The 19,230-nt window shown below is 36.9% G+C and overlaps 1 protein-coding gene and 1 pseudogene across 1 annotated transcript; both read left to right on the top strand.

The window, feature by feature from the left end:
- The first annotated feature begins 378 nt into the window (after positions 1-378).
- On the top strand, positions 379-1,313 carry LOC116900358 (annotated as a pseudogene).
- A 6,276-nt stretch (positions 1,314-7,589) lies between these two features.
- Positions 7,590-8,528, top strand: LOC116900359 (olfactory receptor 5W2-like). The gene has a single exon (XM_032902111.1). The coding sequence runs from the start codon at positions 7,596-7,598 to the stop codon at positions 8,526-8,528; it is 933 nt and encodes a 310-aa protein (XP_032758002.1). The 5' UTR covers positions 7,590-7,595.
- Positions 8,529-19,230: the final 10,702 nt, after the last annotated feature.

Below are 19,230 nucleotides of genomic sequence, written 5' to 3' on the forward strand. Positions count from 1 at the left end.
CTACATGGCTTTCTAGGCAACTTATTATAATTTTCTTTTATATTAGATCTGGATGAGATTTTATTGATTTCAAATACACTATCTAATAATGAGGGCCAGAGACCTAAACAAGTCAAAAAGAAAACGGAACATATGAAATATTTTTAAATGAATGTGGATTATGCTCTTATAATAAAATTTTTGTTGATGATATAAGTAAACAAAAGTATCACTTATCAAGGCACTTTTCTTAGTATATGTCATGTATATTACCAGCATGATACTTAACAATGATATTATCTTTTTCTGAACTTATTATACATTAGTATACTGAAAAACCAGAGGTTTAATCTAGCAACAGTGACTTTTTGTAATCATTTAGACCAAGAAAAAAGAAGAATGGATAAGGAAAACTGCTCTTCATTACCAGATTTTTTTTTTCCTCCAGAATTTCAGAAACCCTGACATGAAGAAGGCTTTATTTGTTGTGTTTCTGGTTTCATTTTATCTTTATATTCTTGTATGCAAATATGCTGGAATGATCATTTTTGATCAGAATAATTCAACTTCACCACCAATGTATTTCTTTTCCCTCAATAACACCTTCTCTGACATGCTATTCCACTGCAGTGGGACCAAAGATGCTATCGGACCTCATTACAAAGAATAATCCAATTTCATTTGTTGGCTGTTTCCTGCAATTCTTATTAGTTTGTACCTTTATAGATATTGAATGTATGCTTCTGGCAGTAATGGCCTTTGATAGGTACAAGGCCATCAGTACACCCCTGTTGTATGCTGTGGACATGTCTAATAGAGTTTGTTACCAGTTTCTAACTGGAATCTATGTGTTGGGAACTATAGATGGTTTCATACATACATCATTGGCATTCAGCTTATGTTTCTGTGGCTCTACTCATATTAATCAATTTTTCTGTGATTTTCCTGCTGTTTTACTCATTTCCTGTTCTGATACGCAGATCAATGAACTGGTGTTATTCATCCTTTTTGGTTTCATTGAACTGAGCACTATCTCAAGTGTCCTGGTCTCTTACTGTTACATCATCTCATCAGTCTTAAAGATCAGCTCTTCAGGTGGACGCTTCAAAGCTTTCTCCACCTGTGCATCCCACCTGACTGCAGTAGGGATTTTCCAGGGGACCATGCTCTTCATGTATTTCAGACCAAGTTCTGCCTACTCTCTAGACCAAGACAAAATGACATCAGTTTTTTACCTCCTCATTATCCCGATGATAAACCCTTTGATTTACAGCCTAAGGAACAAGGATGTGAAAGAAGCCCTGGTCAGGCTCAGAAATAAAAGGTGGCTTTAAGGAAATTTACTGAGTATACAGAAATGTATGTTGGGATTTTTGGTTTTATACTGCACAAAACAAAATCAGTAATATCACAATTTTAATTTGAAAATATTTTTACCAAAGTCTATAAATAAAAACCAATTTGAGATCATTCTATGTGTCCTTTTAGTTTTATTGTCTGTACCAAGGAACAGCAGAGACCAGCTCCAGCTGCTAGGTTCAGGTCCTGTGAAATGGAAGGGGCATGAGTGAAAGTGAAGATACTGACTACCTGTTGATTTTCAAACAAGTGGCCCTGAATAGCCTGAGCCATCTTTATACAATCATAGTCATCTCGCTTGCCTTAGCAGTGACATCATTGGTTATTTTACTGAAAGAAATCCTAACATCTGTATTAAACATTCTCCACCATTACAAAAATCCCCTAATAATTTCCCTTCCTCCTTCCCCACTTCCACTGAGTCAATCACTATCAAACCTTATTTTGCACTACAAAACATAATTTCATTGAGCAAAAATTAAATGATTGCATAGGCATGTTCTCTAGACATTTAAATATACATGAGCAGTTATGTAGTTAAACAAGGTAAGAGAGAATTAAATATTTGAGGCTTTAAGTCCAGTCATCTGATAGTAACCACTGGCATAATAAATACTTTTTAAATTGTAGACAGAGATACATTCACTGTACCATGTGATGTTTCCTGATGTGCACCTGATAGCATCTTTCCAAGAACCATTTTAAAATTTATATTAAATCTCTATTTTCTAAGTCTCTGTTGATCAGACATAGCTTCCCCAATCTAAATCTCTATTGATTACACACAGCTTTGTCATTTTATGTCTCTATTGATCATATATACCTCCTTGGCACAGTTAGGTAAACAGGACCCACCACTCTCCTCAACTGCCACTGGCTTACTCAGTGTAACTGTAGCTGTTTCTCTATGGACATGATTACATGTCTGAAAATACCTAGGATTAATGGCCATATCTGGATAATGCATAGAGGCAGAAAGAAGCGGAGGGTTTTACCTCCCAAAAGAGTATTGGTAAAACAATAATGGGTTTTCAGCCTACATGATCCCTGGCCTACCATGACCAACAAAGTGAAAGAAAATTTTGCTTTGAGTTTAGACAGCATATGAAAGCAAGGAGAACTTGTAGCAAATGTGATGTGAATAATAAACATACAGTCCACCAAATTTACCATAAGTTTTTGGCTAGTGGGAAGGGGTTTCCAATGTCTCACCACAGTAGAATCCCATCAGTGAAGTACTCAAATGCTGTTCCTTGAAGATGTTGCATGGCCACCACCAAATGTGCACTACTCTCTTCAGGAAAGAATATTTTTTTAAATCTCTGATGAATTAATAGTAGTGAAGGATTTGTGAGTTTCCAACAGATGACATTTTGTCTTGTAACCATTAACAGTAAAACTGGTGATTTTTTCATGTAAATTCACTTTAATATCCCTAGTCTGTGTTATTAGGATACACAATTAAGGTAAATGATAAAAATTAATGAAGGTATAATTTTCACTGACGATATTTGTGCCTACATAAAAAAGCAGAGGGACCCTTGACATTTAATGTCAAATGAGGACAGTAAAAGTAAGCTGTCTGTGAACCTGATTCTGGACTTTCTTCAGACACTAACTACAGATTCCTGACTTTGGATTACAATTTTTCAAAACTGTGATTTATATCAGGAAATGGACCTCAACTCTGGTATTTTCTAATAAAAACTCGCAAAAAGATGGAAAGGGTCATGGCACTCTTTGAAGAAAGCATTAAATATAATAAATTAAAATATTAAATAATGATGTGGCAAAGATTTCCACTAATTATAAGATGTTATAATCATGTAAAAATCCCACATACCACTATCACATTCTCTGCTATTATTATATGTTAACTGAACTTGGATTGGTGTATTATAATAATTTACCTCTTGAAGTAAGTATCTTAGTCAGACTTCCTTAGTGGTAGAAGAAAATAACTGCATATCAAAAATGGACTTATAGGAGTGACATACAGGTTGTAACCTAGAATATCCAACAATGGGATTCTTGGATTTAAAGGCCAAGAATCCAGGAGTTGTTGAGTCCATGAATTAGCTGACTGTCTCAGCTAATTCAGTCTACATTGGAATCTGAAGGAGGTTCTGATGACGAATGACTTAACATCAGGATAGGTGAATTTGCCAACAAGGATGAGGGCATAGAGGCAAATATCTTTAGTCAACACTGTCCTCTTATGTGGACCATCATTTTGGACCACATTTAGGGTGAGTCTTTATACCTCTAATGATATGATTGGAATAATACTCCCAAAATGTACTCTCAAAAGCCGCTTGAGTTTTAGTTCGTTCCATATTCAGTCAAGTTGTCAATCAAGGTTAGCTATTAGGGTGATCATGGAAGAAGTGAAGAGAGTTTAGATTCTAAAACAAAGCACAACTTGATTTATGATGTCATCTCACTGAATTCATTAGGTTGAGAAATATAATGTTTGATGTTATTTTTATGAAATTTATGAGTGATGTAATGTTGAAGCTCTGGCAGATACTGTCCTCTCCTTCTGCCCTATTCTTCTTCTAAAGTGTGGTGCATAATATGACAAACTTTTTTGTATCTTAAATCAATCTTTTAAGCTCTTATTATTTCCTTCCATGCTCAGTCTCTAAAGTAACATCTTTTCTATCTATCAAGAAGTTAGTTGAAATGGCAAAATATTAAACTGTATAAATTGATATTCCAATATTGTGGAATCCCATGACTGTATTGGATCAAGAAGAGTTTGAAGTCAAGGTTTCAATCAATTTATTTCCAAAATATTGACTTATAACTACCATTTTTTTATTTAAAATATGAATAGTGATTAGTAGAAATGGGAAACATCCATTTAGTTTCTGGTGATCTAACCATGTTATACATTTGTTTTTTTCTCCCATGTCACTTCTTTGTGTTTACCATCTTGCTAGAGGGGGATGAATTACTCATTTTCAGTAACTTGTTTTTCACTGGAGTGATTATTCATTGAGAATGTTACATTATACTTACTGGTAAAGATGTTACATTGAGGGGAATAAGTTACTTTCTGTACCTATTCTGGGCAATAAAATATTGACAAATTGTTATCAATTTGACTGGATTTCTGAGACAACTAACATCTCTGAATGTGTTGGAGCAGCATTTTTTGGGGCTGTTGACAAGTGGAAGACTGGCTAGCAGAAGGTAAGACCCATTCTCAAAAAAAGTGGTGTCCTACAGTACTCTGGGTGTCCATATGAAAGAAAATTGGTGGAGAAGACAATGATATAGGCCTAAGTTTATGACCATTTTATGGTTGTGTGAACATTTTTATAGATGCTGTCATGACTTAGGGATATATGGCTCAATGTTTTTAACCTGCCATGTTGAACCAGATACTGTAAAGTGTTCTCATACAATCAACATTTAAATAGGACAACAAATTTAGGTGCCTGTCTTCTTGGAAACAGAAGATATAAGGATACATATCAAACAAATGATTTTAAATAGATAAATTCTCCTTCTAACAGAGATTATTATAGAAAACCATAATTAAAGTGCAGAATTGTTGAGCCTTGTCTCAACTGATGCAACATAATTCCTACACCTAAAATTCAGGGACCATTGTGAGTGAAGGGTGTAAAGATTTGTAAACGTCAGAAGAATAAAGAATTTTTATGTGAAATTATGTCTCCTAAAAATGTCAGGAACTATACTCATGAAGTATCAATAATTATGACTGTATAAAGATGACCTGAGTAAGGACTATACCAATAGACATATAAATTTTGACAGGGAAGGCAAAAGAAGCCTGAACATTAAACAAAGAAATCCAGGTTATTTATAAGTAATTCTAAGAGTGAAAAAACAGACTTTCCTAGGAAAGAGCACACCAAATGGCTACCCAGTACCAAGTGTTCAGCTTTGCAAACATAGGCATACAAGTAACACTATTCAGAATAGGCAGGTAGAATTTATGTATGCAGATGTGTGTGAATGTGTGTGTGTGTGTGTGTGTGTGTGTGTGTGTGTGTGTGTGTGTGTGTGCGTGCGTGCATGTGTCTGTAACAGGAATTAAAGAAAAAGAGGCCTTTAATTTGAAAATGTATGGGGAAGATGCATAGAAATGATGCTTAAAGGAAGGAAAGGGAAAGAGAATGTAACTATTTTATAATCTCAGTAGAAGATTAAAAATAAAAACAAGTGCTAATATTAATACTTGATTTTAAATTAGATGTCAATAGAATCTGAGTAAATAAGGAAACATGCAATACCATTAAATACATTTCAATTTGTTTCATTTATGTATGGCTTCATTAGAATTACTGGTCAATATCTGTCATTTATCAATATGGAGTCAAGGACATGGAGGAAAATAGTAACTATGGATGTAATGGTTGGGTATTCCCAAGGAAAATACTGAGTAAGAAATTTAATTAATCACTTTAGAATAATTTAAAAGCATCTGAGCCTCAAGAGAATTAAATCTCAGCAGTCTTAGTTGAAAATAAATGTGATCAACTTATCTTCAATTGCCATAAGAAGGATAGAAAGACTCACATTTCAGGTAGGTTTTGAAATGTGTATTTGTAAAAGTGTAAAAAAAATAATGCTTCTTTCGTTGACATTAAATAAAATTCAATAACAATAAATAGCCTTATTCCTGCCTACGTAGGTAAATAAATTCTACCATATATTTATAGGTAAATTTTTTATTAGATATTTATGAATTTGATGCTTCATTTGTCCTACATGAGGACTAAAAGGCTTTCAAATACTTTTTATAACTAAAATAAACAAGTAAATAGTTTTTTAAAAATCCACCTGCATATGATATGGTCTGTGCAACTTTATAATTCATCTAGTTTTAATAATAATGAATGTTACAAATTATATAGAGCAATATGTGTGTATTTAAGCCCATTTAAAAATCAAGCCATACTGTGTTAAGGAACTACATATTACAACACACAGTGCTTTTTTTCTAATGGTTAGTTAGCTGAAAATGTCTATTATCATTATCATCACTATTATTAGCAGTGTTTGAAAGAAAATGTGTACCTTCAAGACCTAAGTGGTAATTGCATGAAGTCCTGGTCATACATTGGAGAGGAAAATACCCTTAATTGCTTTGAGTTACTAAGTACGTTTTTTAATTATGTTTAAATGTTAGATACTAAGTACATTTTGAATTATGTTTAAGAATTGCTATGCAAAAGTTATTCTCTGTTGTACTCTCACCTTTCGATTAGAAATTTATTCATTACAGTTTTTCTTTTAACCATTAGCCTATGAATTATTATCATTAAATCTGTTCCCTCTCCCTGTCTCTGCCTCTCTGTCTCCCTCTGTCTCTCTGTCTCTCTTTTATGTAAAAACAGTGAAACACAAAGATATCCTGCAATGTTCACATAAGACTGCTTCATGCAGACAATAGATACTAAAGAACTTTATTTGTGAAATTTTGCTATTTATATCACATTTTTATTTAAATGGAAGTTACAATTTAAAAGTAAACTAAGCAAAAATACTTGATCTAATTCTTTTCTTACCATGTTATGCAAATTCTAGCTTAGTTTTTGAAGTTTTTGTCATCTGAACACATTTAAGTAATAAAAGAGTCTAGAAAGATAGGGAAGAGTGATAGACATGTTAAAAAAATCTTTTATTTTTATGTAAACACTTTAAAATTTGAAATAGTAACACAACTATCTTAATTTATTGTCTGATACTATTATTGGATTCATGTATATTTTATAGTGACTAACCTAACAAATGTAGTTAGAATAATTATGGCTATAGTAACAATATATAATATACAGCTTATAATAGGATTTCTCTGTGACTTGTCATTTGCTTTATATCATGTGTCATCGTAGATCATCACTGTTTATCTAAATGTGTTACTGAATAATGAGTGTTGGAGAAAAAGAAAAGTAAGATGACTCGTGAATCACAAATACAGAGAGAGAGAGAGAGAGAGAGAGAGAGAGAGAGAGAGAGAGAGAGAGTTGACAGATGGAAATATGTAGACAAAGTGACAAAGTCACGGACAATTCAGTTTAATCATTCTCCAATATTAATTTTCCATGATCATGCCACATTACAATTGTAATTTATGTTTCTTATTTTCTTCATTTGCCTATGTACGTAGTAGATTCCTAAGAATGTAATTAATTTATTATACATCCAGAGGAATATCAAACTCTAACAGACCATAGCCTGACTAACTTTGTAACTATTTAGATCATGAACAGAGAAGAATGGACAACAGAAACTGCACATCTGTACCTGAATTTCTTCTGTTGGGAATTACCAACAAGCCTGAGATGAAAGTCGCTTTGTTCACAGTGTTTCTGATTGTTTATCTCACTATTCTTCTGACAAATGTAGGAATGATCACACTGATCACAATGGATCCCCAGCTTCACACACCAATGTACTTCTTTCTCAGTCACCTCTCATTCTCTGACCTCTGCTATTCAACTGCTGTTGGACCCAAGATGCTGTTAGATCTTCTTGAAGATAATAATCCAATTTCTTTTGTGGGCTGTTTTCTTCAACTCCTGATTGTTTCTATTTTTATAGATGTTGAATGCATGCTGCTGGCAGTGATGGCCTTTGATAGGTACAAGGCCATCAGCAACCCCCTGATGTATACTGTGGACATGTCTAGTAGAGTGTGTTACCAGTTCTTAACTGGAATATATCTGTTGGGAACTATAGATGGTTTCATACATACCTCATTGGCATTCAGCTTGTGTTTCTGCCACTCTACTCAGATTAATCATTTCTTTTGTGATTTGCCTCCAGTCTTACTTCTTTCATGTTCTGATACGCATGTCAATGAACTGGTATTATTTACTCTTTTTGGTTTCATTGAACTAAGCACAATTTCAGGGGTTCTTGTATCCTACTGTTACATTATCTCATCTGTCTTAAAGATCAGTGCTACTGGTGAGTGGTTTAAAGCTTTTTCCACCTGTGCATCTCACCTTACTGCAGTAGGGATTTTCCAGGGGACCATGCTCTTCATGTACTTCAGACCAAGTTCTGCATACTCTCTAGACCAAGATAAAATGACATCAGTCTTTTACCTCCTCATTATCCCCATGATAAACCCCCTGATTTACAGCCTAAGGAACAAGGATGTGAAAGAAGCCCTGGTCAGGCTCAGAAGTAAAAGGTGGCTTTAAGAATATCTTACATATAAAAAAAAACATTTATGGTCGCTATTATATTCCAGCATTCCCATGAGTCAATATGATCAGTTTGTTCAATAATCTGAATTCTTGTATCATACCCTAGTAATAAAAGTACTGCTTGACATTCTAAATATGTTGTACTGTATTAGTGTATTTTGCTAAGATTTAATTTTCATCTCTTGAAGTTTTTATTACCAATTTAACTTTAAACTATTTCTATTGTGCTCTATAGTTTTAAATATATTATAATGTGATTTATTATATTTTTCTATAGGTATATACTCTAAATTTCTCCACAAAATGGGTAGATAATTCAAGGATTGTGGGTTGTTGTTATTATGCAGGTGAGGGCTGGCACAATTTTGATCAAGGACATGATTGGACTCTAAAAGAATAAGGCAGGGACAAAGTTTTTGTAGGGAGGGAGAGAAGAAGGAGGGAGAATCGAAATGGAGATTGAGAAGAATAACCCAGATCTAGGTGGTCCTGAATTGCCAGTTATCTAGGATGGATTTCTGTAGACAAATTTATCTTATCTAGGTGGGAGGTTTATAACCTTATCAATTGGTTGCAAGTTTATTCTGTGGATGTATTGTACATTGAGTATTTAACAAATAAATCTGGTTGTTGGGTTACAGTTTGTTGAGCCTTGATATTACTGGGTAGCTGGGACCAGAGATTCTGGATGTCCAGGGCTGTCCATGGTGACTAGCAATGGAAACAGAGAAACCACTGAGGCCAGAAGATAGCTAGGCTAATATGCTGTGATATCTCACTGAAGCCAGCTGCCACTGAGATAAATTAAGGTTAGTTCTGTATGTCCTTACAGTGCCAGAACTAACATCAGGGAGTGACTGCCCGAGTCTGAGAGTACCAGGGACCCAGAGTGGAGCAGAGATGCTGAAACCAGAGAGAGAGAGAGAGAGAGAGAGAGAGAGAGAGAGAGAGAGAGAGAGAGAGAGAGAGAGGACAGGAGAGGGGGGCAGAGGAGAGAGGGAGGAGAGGAGAGGAGAGGGAGGGAGACTTTTTCTTTTTTTTTTTTTTTTTTTTTTTTGGGCTGGGGACCGAACCCAGGGCCTTGCCTTCCTAGGCAAAGCGCTCTACCACTGAGCTAAATCCCAACCCCCGAGACTATTTTTCAATTCATTGACTTTAGGTCCTTCTTCTTAGACATAATAAATATATGGTTATGTTGTGTAGCTCATAATTAAGAAAAAGTCTCAACATGCCCTTGCCATGTTTTGTTTAAGAAAAAAAAATCGTGTGTCTTAATTCGGTATCTATTGTTGTGACAAAAGCTACAGTCAAAAAAAAACAATTTAGGCAAAAATGGTTTTGTTCAGCTTATACTTCCTCATTGCTGTTTATCAGGAAGTCAAGACAGGAATTCAGGTAGGGCACAATTCTGGAGGCAGGAGTCAATGCGGAAGCCAAGGAGCTATGTTCCTTACTGATTTGCTTGCTATGGCTTGCTCATCCTGCTTTTTTATTTATTTTTTATAGAATCTAGGACCACCATCCCAGGATCACAAGGGGCTATGTAAGTCCCCTTCAACAACTAATTATGAAAATGTTTTATATCTAGACATTTTTGTAATACTCATGGTTTTATTAAATACCTATTTTACTCTTGTTAAAACAGTATGTTAAATACATAGCTGAGGGAGAGTACTTCTTTCCACTTTCCCTCCCAGAGGGAATTTTTCTAGTGTAGTAACCTACACTAGTGAACATAGTAGAGAAAACACCCCATAAGAAGAACAACAATATCAATCAATCAAACTCCCAAGAGCTCCCAGGGACTAAACTACCATCCCAAGAGTACACAGAAATGAACCTATGGCTCCATCTGCATATGTAGCAGAGGATGGCCTTCTTGGGCTGATTCAGTATATCTAGTAGCTCTACTACTCTGGGCATACACCCAAAAGATGCCCACCATATCACAAGGACATCTGTTCCACCATGTTCATATAACTCTTATTCATAATAGCTAGAAACTGGAAACAACACAGATGTCTCACAATGCAAGAATGGATACAGAAAATGTGGTTTCTTTACACTATGGAATACTATTCAGCAATGAAAAAAATGAGAATATACTTAATTTTCCAGGCAAATGGATGGAACTGAAACATATTATGCTGAGTGAGTTAACCCAGATCCAAAAGGCAAGCATGATATGTACTCACTAAGTGGATATTAGCCATAAAGTACAAAATGCCAATGGTATACTCCACAGAACCAAAGAAGTTACACAAGTAGTAAGGCCAAAGTAAAGATTGTTCAATTCCACTCAGAAGCAGAAGAGAATAATCATGGGAGGCAGAGGGAGGGAGGGATCTGGGTGGGAGGAAAGGGAGTGGACAAGGAAGGCAAGATCAGGTATAGGGAGAGACAGGAGACAAGGCCAGATGGGCAGGAAGTTAATGAAAATATGCAGCTGCAAGGGGTAAAGAGTTGGGGAAACCTCTAGAAATTTCCAGAAATCTTGGATGTGAGATGCTCCCAAGACTCAATGAGGATGGCCTTAGACCAAATGCCCAACATGGGAAGATGGCAACTGAAGATCTCCAATAATTAGATGTGTCCTCCAGTGCAGGGATAGGGACACCACCCCACCCTCACGATTTTTGACCCAGAATTGTTCCTGTCTAAAAGAAACACAGGGACAAAAATGGAGCAGGGTCTTAATGAAAGGCCATCAAGTGACCAACACAACTTGGGATCTATTCCATGGGCAGACAGCAAACCCTGACACTGTTACTGATGCTATGTTTTACTTGCAGATGGGAGGCTAACATGGATGTCCTCTGAGAGGCTCTACAAGGATATGATTGAGACAGATTCAGATACTGCCAACAATTGGACTGACCTTGGGGACCCTTATGAAAGAGTTAGTGGAAGAATTGAAGGAGCTAAACAGGGTGGCAACCCCATAGGAACAATAACAGCATCAACTAACCTGGACCCATAGGAGCTCCCAGAGTCAATGCCACCAACCAGAGTATGTACAATCTCTTCTGAGGCCCCTAGCACATATGTATCAGAGAACTGCTTTGTTAGGCTCAATGTGAGAGCTTTGACTTAATCCTCTAGAGACTTGATTTCTCAGGGAAGGGCGTTGCCTGAAAAGAAGTGGAGAAGCACCCTTTCAGATCAAATGGGCAAGGGAGGGAGTGAAGGATTCTGGAAGGGAGGACTGGGAGGGGAATGGCATTTGGGATATAAATAAATTAATATAAATAAATAAATACAATGTAGAACAATTTCCTTATGGGACATTATAAGATGAATCTACATTATCCAAAGATTCCCATGAGTTAATGCTTTGTTGGCCATCTATTGCTGGGCATACACCATATACTTAATAGTAGATTATTTTCCTCTAATACTTCCTTTGAGAAAAACCATTCATTTGTAAGTGGATATTAACTGGCAGTAGATATTGAGTTCGGTGTGGGTGTATATATTCTAATTCTTTCAGCTCTAGTATACACCATCTACTACAGTTTTGTATAGGTCGCCGGATGCTGCTTCTTTCTATTTGAGTTCTTATATGCATCAGTCCTGTTGTACTAGGAAACATTGGTTTACTTGGTGTCCTAAATCCTTTCTGACTCTAATATTTTTTCCAACTCTGCTTTGTAAATTCCTTAATTTTTGAAGGAAGGGATTTGGAGACACCTCATTTATTTCTGAATGCTCCAAGGTTTTTCAGTCTTTGCATATTGTCTTGCTATGAATCTCTGTATGTGTTCCCATTTTCTCAAGAATATTTTTCTCTGAGGATAGATGGACAAGACACTGATAATAATTATCTCTGTGTCTGTATTACCACAATAAGAATGGTTGTTTCTATTTCCATCCATTTGTCTGCAAATTTAATATGTTAGTGGCTAACACTCTGTTCAGTAAACATACCACATTTTTATTCATTCTTTTGTCATGGACATCTAGAGTCCCCATTTCAGTTGATATTGCCTATGTGCTTTCTATAAACTTCATTATGCTGAGGATTGTTGTTTGTATCCCTAATCTCTGCAGGACTTTTATCATGGAATGGTGTTAGAAATATTTTTTTTCTGTTTCTTATTTATTTATTCATTTATTTACATCCAAACACTGCTTTCTCTCCCAGTCAGCCCTCCCAGAGTCCCTCTCATGAATGATATCGTCTCCCCTTCTCTGAGAAGGTGGGACATCCCTGGGTATCCCCCTACCCTAGCAAATCTAGTCTCTACAATGTTGGAGCATCTTTCCCACTGAGGACAGACATGACAGTTCTGTTGAGGAAAGGATTCCACAATCAGACAACAGCTTTAAGGACAGCCATTCCAATTGTTGGGTGATCCATAAGACTGAGTTGAAAATCTGCTAACATGTGTGCCAGAAGCCTTGGTCCAGCTTCTATATGCTCTTTGGGTGGTGGCTCAGATTCTGAGCCTTCCCAGAGATTCAGGTTAGTTGACTCTGTTGTTCTTTCTTTGGAGTTCCTGTTACCTTGAGAACCTTCATTCCCAAACTAGTCTATAAGAGTCCCAGAACCTCCCAGAGGACAGTTATGCTAGGCTCCAGTTTGCAAGCATAACAGAGTATCATTAATAGTATCAATAATTGATATTTGCCCATGGGATAGGTTTCAAATTGGGCCAGTTATTGGTTAGCCATTTCTTTAATTTCTACTCCATCTTTCTTTTAGACCAGAAAAATTTGTGGTTGAAAGTTTTGTAGGTAGGTTGGTATCCTTATCACTTCTCTGAGGGTCCAACATAGTTATAGGAGGTGGCTTCTTCAGGTTCCATAACCACTATTCCATAAACCAGATGTTACATATGTAGGCTAAGGTCACCCACATTGACTCCTGGGATACATCCCCATCACAAATATCTAGGACTTCTTAGATATTTGCCTGGCCTTCTACTTCAATGCCCACCCCTACCCCTCATACCATCAGTTGAAGATTCCCATTCTGCATTCCATTTTGTAAAAGTCCTATTCTTCATCTAATGAGAACATCTGGTGCCTTTTGTTTTGTTTTGATTTCTACTTATATGTTTGTTTGCTTGCTTTTTGTCTTTTTCGTCGACCTTGTCTAGAGTAAAGTCTACTTGATCTTTTTCACCGGTTCTTCGATTTCATTTGCAAGTATTTTTGCAACTACGTTTCTGAGGAAATTTGGACTGTAATTTTCTTTGCTGGGTTAGTTTGTGGGTTAGGGATCAGGGTCAGTTTGGCACTGTAAAAATTGATCAATTTTAATTTTTTATTAATCATTCCAATTGTTTACATCTCAAATAATATCCCGCCTTCCAGTTACCCCTCCACCAACCCCACATTCCACATCTGTCTTCCCCCTCTCCTTTGCCTGCATGAGAATGCTCCTCCACCCACCCACCCACACCCTCCTGCCCCACCATTCCAGTATCCCCCTATGATGGGATTTCAAGCCTCCCCAGGACCAAGGTCCTCCCCTTCCTTCGTTGTCAGGCAAGGTCAACCCTTACATATCTATCTGGAGCCAAGGATCCCTCTAAGTACACTCCTTGATTGGTTGTCTAGAATCTGGGAGAACTGGGTAGTTAGACCAGTCTATGCTGTTCTTCTAATGGGGATATAATCCCACTCCTCTCCTGTAGTCTTTCTGCCAGCTTCCCAACCAGGTTCCCCGAGCTCCATCTGATCTGATGGTTGGCTCCAAGCATCCACATCTGCACTGGTCAGTTGCTGGCTTGACCTCCCATGGAACAGCCATACTAGGTTCCTGTCAGCAAGTATCTCTTGACCACAGCAACAATGTTGAGTTTGATATCTGTAGATATGATGGGACGGTCCCCAGTTGGCCCTTCCTTTAGTCTCTGTTCCATATTTTTGTTTCTGTTGTTTCTTTGAAGAGGAACATTTCAGGGTTAAAAAAACTTTGAGATGGGTGGGTGGCCCCATCCCTTAACCAGGGGCGTTGCCTATCTACTGGAGTTGATCTCCACAGTTTCTACCTCTCCTTTCCCTGTACATTACTGCTAAAGTCAATCCCGTTTGTCCCAGGGAGTCTCATGTTCGTCTGGTGTCTGGGACCCTCCAGTGGTTATTCCCAGATCCTCATTCCCCAAAGCTACCTACTTTTGTTCGGTTTCCCGGTCCTCTGGATTTCTTTCACATCTCCAGTTTCTGATACTGGCACCCTTATTTCCTCACTTTCCTTTCTCCTCACTTGTCCCCTACTCCTTCCAGCTCCCACAATCATCCTGTTTCCCTCTCAATGTAGGACTGAAGCATCCACCACATAGTCTTCCTTCCTTCTCTGTTCCATAGGGTCTGTAGTTTGTATCATGGGAATTGTAAGCTTTTGGGCTGTTATCCACTTATTAGTAAGTTCATACCATGTGTGCTCTTTTGTATCTGGATTACCTGACTCAGGAAGATATTTTGTAATTCCATCCATTTGCCTGCGAATTTTATGAAGTCATTGTTTTTAATCACTGCATAAGACTACATTGTGTACATATACCACATTTTCTGTATCCATTCATCTGTTGAAAAACATCTGGGCTCTTTCCAGAATCTGGCTATTATAAATAAGGATGCTATGAACATAGTGGAGCATGTGTCCTTGGTATTTGCATATATGCCCAGGAGTGGTATAGCTGGGTCCTCAGGTAGTACAGTGTCCAATTTTCTGAGGAAACTCTAGACTGCTTTCCAGAGTGCTTATACCAGCTTGCAATCCCATCAACAATGGAGTAGTGTTCTTCTTTCTCCACATCCTCGCCAGCATCTGTTGGCAGCTGAGTTTTTCATTGTAGCCATTCTGACAAGTGTGAGGTGGAATCACGGGGTTGTTTTGATTTTCATTTCTTTGATAACTAAGGGTGTTGAGCATTTCTTTAGGTACTTCTCAGTCATTCAGTATTCTTCAGCTGAGAATCCTTTTGTTAGCTCTGTGGCGCATTTTTTTCTAAGGGTGGTTTAATCTCTGGAGTCTAACTTCTTGTGTTCTTTGTATATGATGGATATTATCAGATGAAGGGTCGATAAAGATCTTTTCCCAATCTATTGGTTGCCATATTGTCCATATGATAGTGCCCGTTGCCTTACAGAAGCTTTGCAAATTTTTCCTTTTATTGAATATTTTTTTAATTTACATTTCAAATGTTATTCCCTTTCCTGGTTTCCTGGACATAAGTCCCCTATCGCATCCCCTTTCCCTCCCTATCCACCATCCCTTTGGGCCCCACCAACATTACCATACCCTGGGGGGTTCAACCTGGGCAGGAACAAGGGCTTCTCTTTTCAATGGTACCCAACAAGGCCATCTTCATACTTACGTAGTTAGAACCATGGGTCAATCCTTGTATAGTCTTTGGGTAGTGGCTTAGTCCCTGGGATCTCTGATTGGTTGGCATTGTTGTTCTTATGGGGTTGCAAGCTCCTTTAGCTCTTTCAATCCTCTAACTCCTCCAATAAGGGATCCCATTCTCAGTCCAATGGTTTGCAAATAGCATTTGCCTCTGTATTTGACACACTTCTGACTCTCAGAAGACATCAATATCCAATCAATATCCAGTTCCTGTCAGCATGCACTTCTTAGCTTCATCAATCTTACCTAGTATTGAAATATATATATATATATATATATATATATATATATATATATATATATATATATATATACATAGCACATGTGGGTCAGGTTCTGAAAGGCTGTTCCTTTGGAATCTGCTCCAAAATTTGCCTCCATAACCCTTCTATAAATATTTTTGTTCCTTCTTTTAAAAATGAGTGAATCACTCCCACTCTGGTCATCCTTCTTATTGAGCTTCCTGTGGTCTATGGTATCTTGGTAATTCGAGCTCTTGTGCTAATATCCATTTATTAATGAATGCATACCATGTGTGTTTTTCTGCGGTTGGGTTACCTCACTCAGGATGTTAATTTCTAGTTCAATCCATTTTCCTATGAATTTCATGAAGTCATTGTTTTTGATAGCTCAGTAGTACTCCATTGTGTAAATGTAACACATTTTCTGTATCCATTCCTCTGTTGAAGGTCATCTGGGTTCTTTCCAGCTTCTGGCTATTATAAATAAGGATGGTATGAACCTAGTGGAGCATATTTCTTTGTTGTAGGTTAGAACATCTTTTGGATATATGCCCAGGAGAGGTATAGCTAGGTCTTCAGGTAATATAATGTTCAATTTTTTAAGGAACCTCTATACTGATTTCCAGAGTGGTTGTACCAGTTTGAAAGCCCAACAATAAGGCAGTGTTCCTCATTCTCCAGATCCTTGCCAGCATCTGTGGTCAGCTGTTTTTGATCGCAGCATTTCTGACAGGTGTGGGATGGTATTTCAGGGTTGTTTTGATTTGCATTTCCCTGATAACTAAGGATGTTGAGAATTTCCTTAGGTACTTCTCAGCCATTTAATATTCCTCAGCTGAGAATTCTTTGTTTAGCTCTCTACCTCACTTTTCAATAGGGTTATCTGGCTCTCTGGATTCAAATTCTTGAGTTCTTTGTATATTTTGTATATTAGCCCTGTATCAGATGCAGCATTGGTAAAGCTCTTTTCTGAATCTGTTGGTTGGTATTTTGTCTTAATTACAGTGTCCTTTGTCTTACAGAAGCTTTGTACTTTTATTAGGCCCATTTGTCGATTCTTGATCTTAGAGTATAAGCCATTGGTGTTTTGTTCAGGAAATGTTCCCCAGTCCTAATACGATCATGACTCTTCCCCACTTTTTCTTCTATTAGTTTGAGTGTATCTAGTTTGATGTGGAGGTCCTTGATCCACTTGGACTTAAGCTTTGTACAAGGCAATAAGAATGATTCAATTTTCATTCTTCTACATGCTGATCTCGAGTTGAACCAGCGCCATTTTTTGAAAATGCTGTCTTTTTTCCACTGGATGGTTTTAGCTCCTTTGTCAAAATTCAAGTGACCATAGGTGTGTGGGTTCATTTCTGGGTCTTCATTTCTATTCCACTGATCTACCTGCCTGTCTCTGTACCAATACCATACAATTTTTATCACCATTGCTCTGTAATACTGCTTGAGATCAGGGATGGTGTTTCCCCAGAAGTTCTATTATTGTTGAGTATAGTTTCCGCTGTCTTGGGATTTTCGTTAATCCAAATGTATTTACAAATTTTTCTTTCTACCTTTTTGAAAAATTGAGTTGGATTCTTAATGGGGATGGCATTGAAATGTAGATTGCTTTTGGCAAAATGACTAGTTTTATTATATTAATCCTGCCAATCCATGAGTGTGGGAGATCTTTCCATGTTCTGAGATCTACTTCAACTTCTTTCTTCAGAGACTTGAAGTTCTTGTAATATAGATCTTTCATTGGCTTGGTTAGAATCACACCAAGGTATTTTGTATTATTTGTGACCATTGTATAGGGTGTCATTTCCCTAATTCTTTCTCAGCCTATTTATCCTTTGAGTAGAGGAAGGCTACTGATTTTTTATTGAGTTAATTTTATATCCACACACTTTGCTGAAGTTGTTCAAAAGGCTTAGTAGTTCTCCAGTGGAACTTTTGGGGTCACTTAACCATACTATCATATTATCTGCAAATAGTGATATTTTGACTTCTCCCTTTCCAATTTGTATCCCTTTGACCTACTTTTGTTGTCTGGTTGCTCTGGCTAGGACTTCAAGTACTATATTTAATAAGTAAGGAGAGAGTGGGTAGCCTTGTCTCATCCCTGATTTTAGTGGGATTGCTTCAAATTTCTCCCCATTAAGTTTGATGTTGGTTACTGGTTTGCTGTATATTTCCTTTACTATAATCAGGTATGGGTCTTTAATTCCCGATCATTCTAAGACTTTTATTACAGAGTGGTGTTGAAGTTTTTCAAATGCTTTCTCAACTTCTAATGAGATAATCATGTGGAGTTTTTCTTTGAGTTTGTTTACATAGTGGATTATGTTAATGGATTTCTGTATATTGACCCATCCCTCAATCTTTAGGATAAAGCCTACTTTATCAGAATGGATGATCTTTTTGATATGTTCTTGGATTCAATTTGGGAACATTTTATTGAATATTTTTACATCAATATTCATAAGTGAAATTGGTTTGGAGTTCTCTTTTGTTGTTGGATCTTTGTGCGGTTTAGGTATAAGTGTAATTTTGGCTTCATAGAAGGAATTGTGTAGTGTTCTTTCTGTTTCTACTTTGTGAAATAATTTGGACAGTATTTGGTATTAGGTATTGTATGAAGGTCTGATAGAATTCTGCTCTAAACCCATGTTGTCCTGGGCTATTTTTGGTTGGGAGTCTTTTAATAATTGCTTCTTTTTCTTTAGGAGTTATGGGACTGTTTAGATGGTTTATTGTTCCTCATTTAACTTTGGTCCCCGGTATCTGTCTAGAAAATTGTTCATTTCATTCAGAATTCCAGTTTTGTTGAATATAGGCTTTTGTAGTAGCATCTGATGAGTTTTTGAAATTCCTTAGATTCTGTTGTTATATCTCCCTTTTCATTTCTGATGCTGTTAATTTGGATACTTTCTCTGTGCCCTCTGGTTAGTTTGGCTAAGGGTTCATCTATCTTTTTAATATTCTTAAAGAACCAGCTCCTGGTTTTGTTGATTCTTTGTATAGTTCTTTTTGTTTCTATTTGGTTGATTTCAGCCCTGAGTTTGATTATTTTCTGCCCTCGACTCTTCCTCGGTATAGTTGCTTC

Source organism: Rattus rattus, chromosome 5, assembly GCF_011064425.1.
Source record: "Rattus rattus isolate New Zealand chromosome 5, Rrattus_CSIRO_v1, whole genome shotgun sequence".
Taxonomy (NCBI): Eukaryota; Metazoa; Chordata; class Mammalia; order Rodentia; family Muridae; genus Rattus; species Rattus rattus.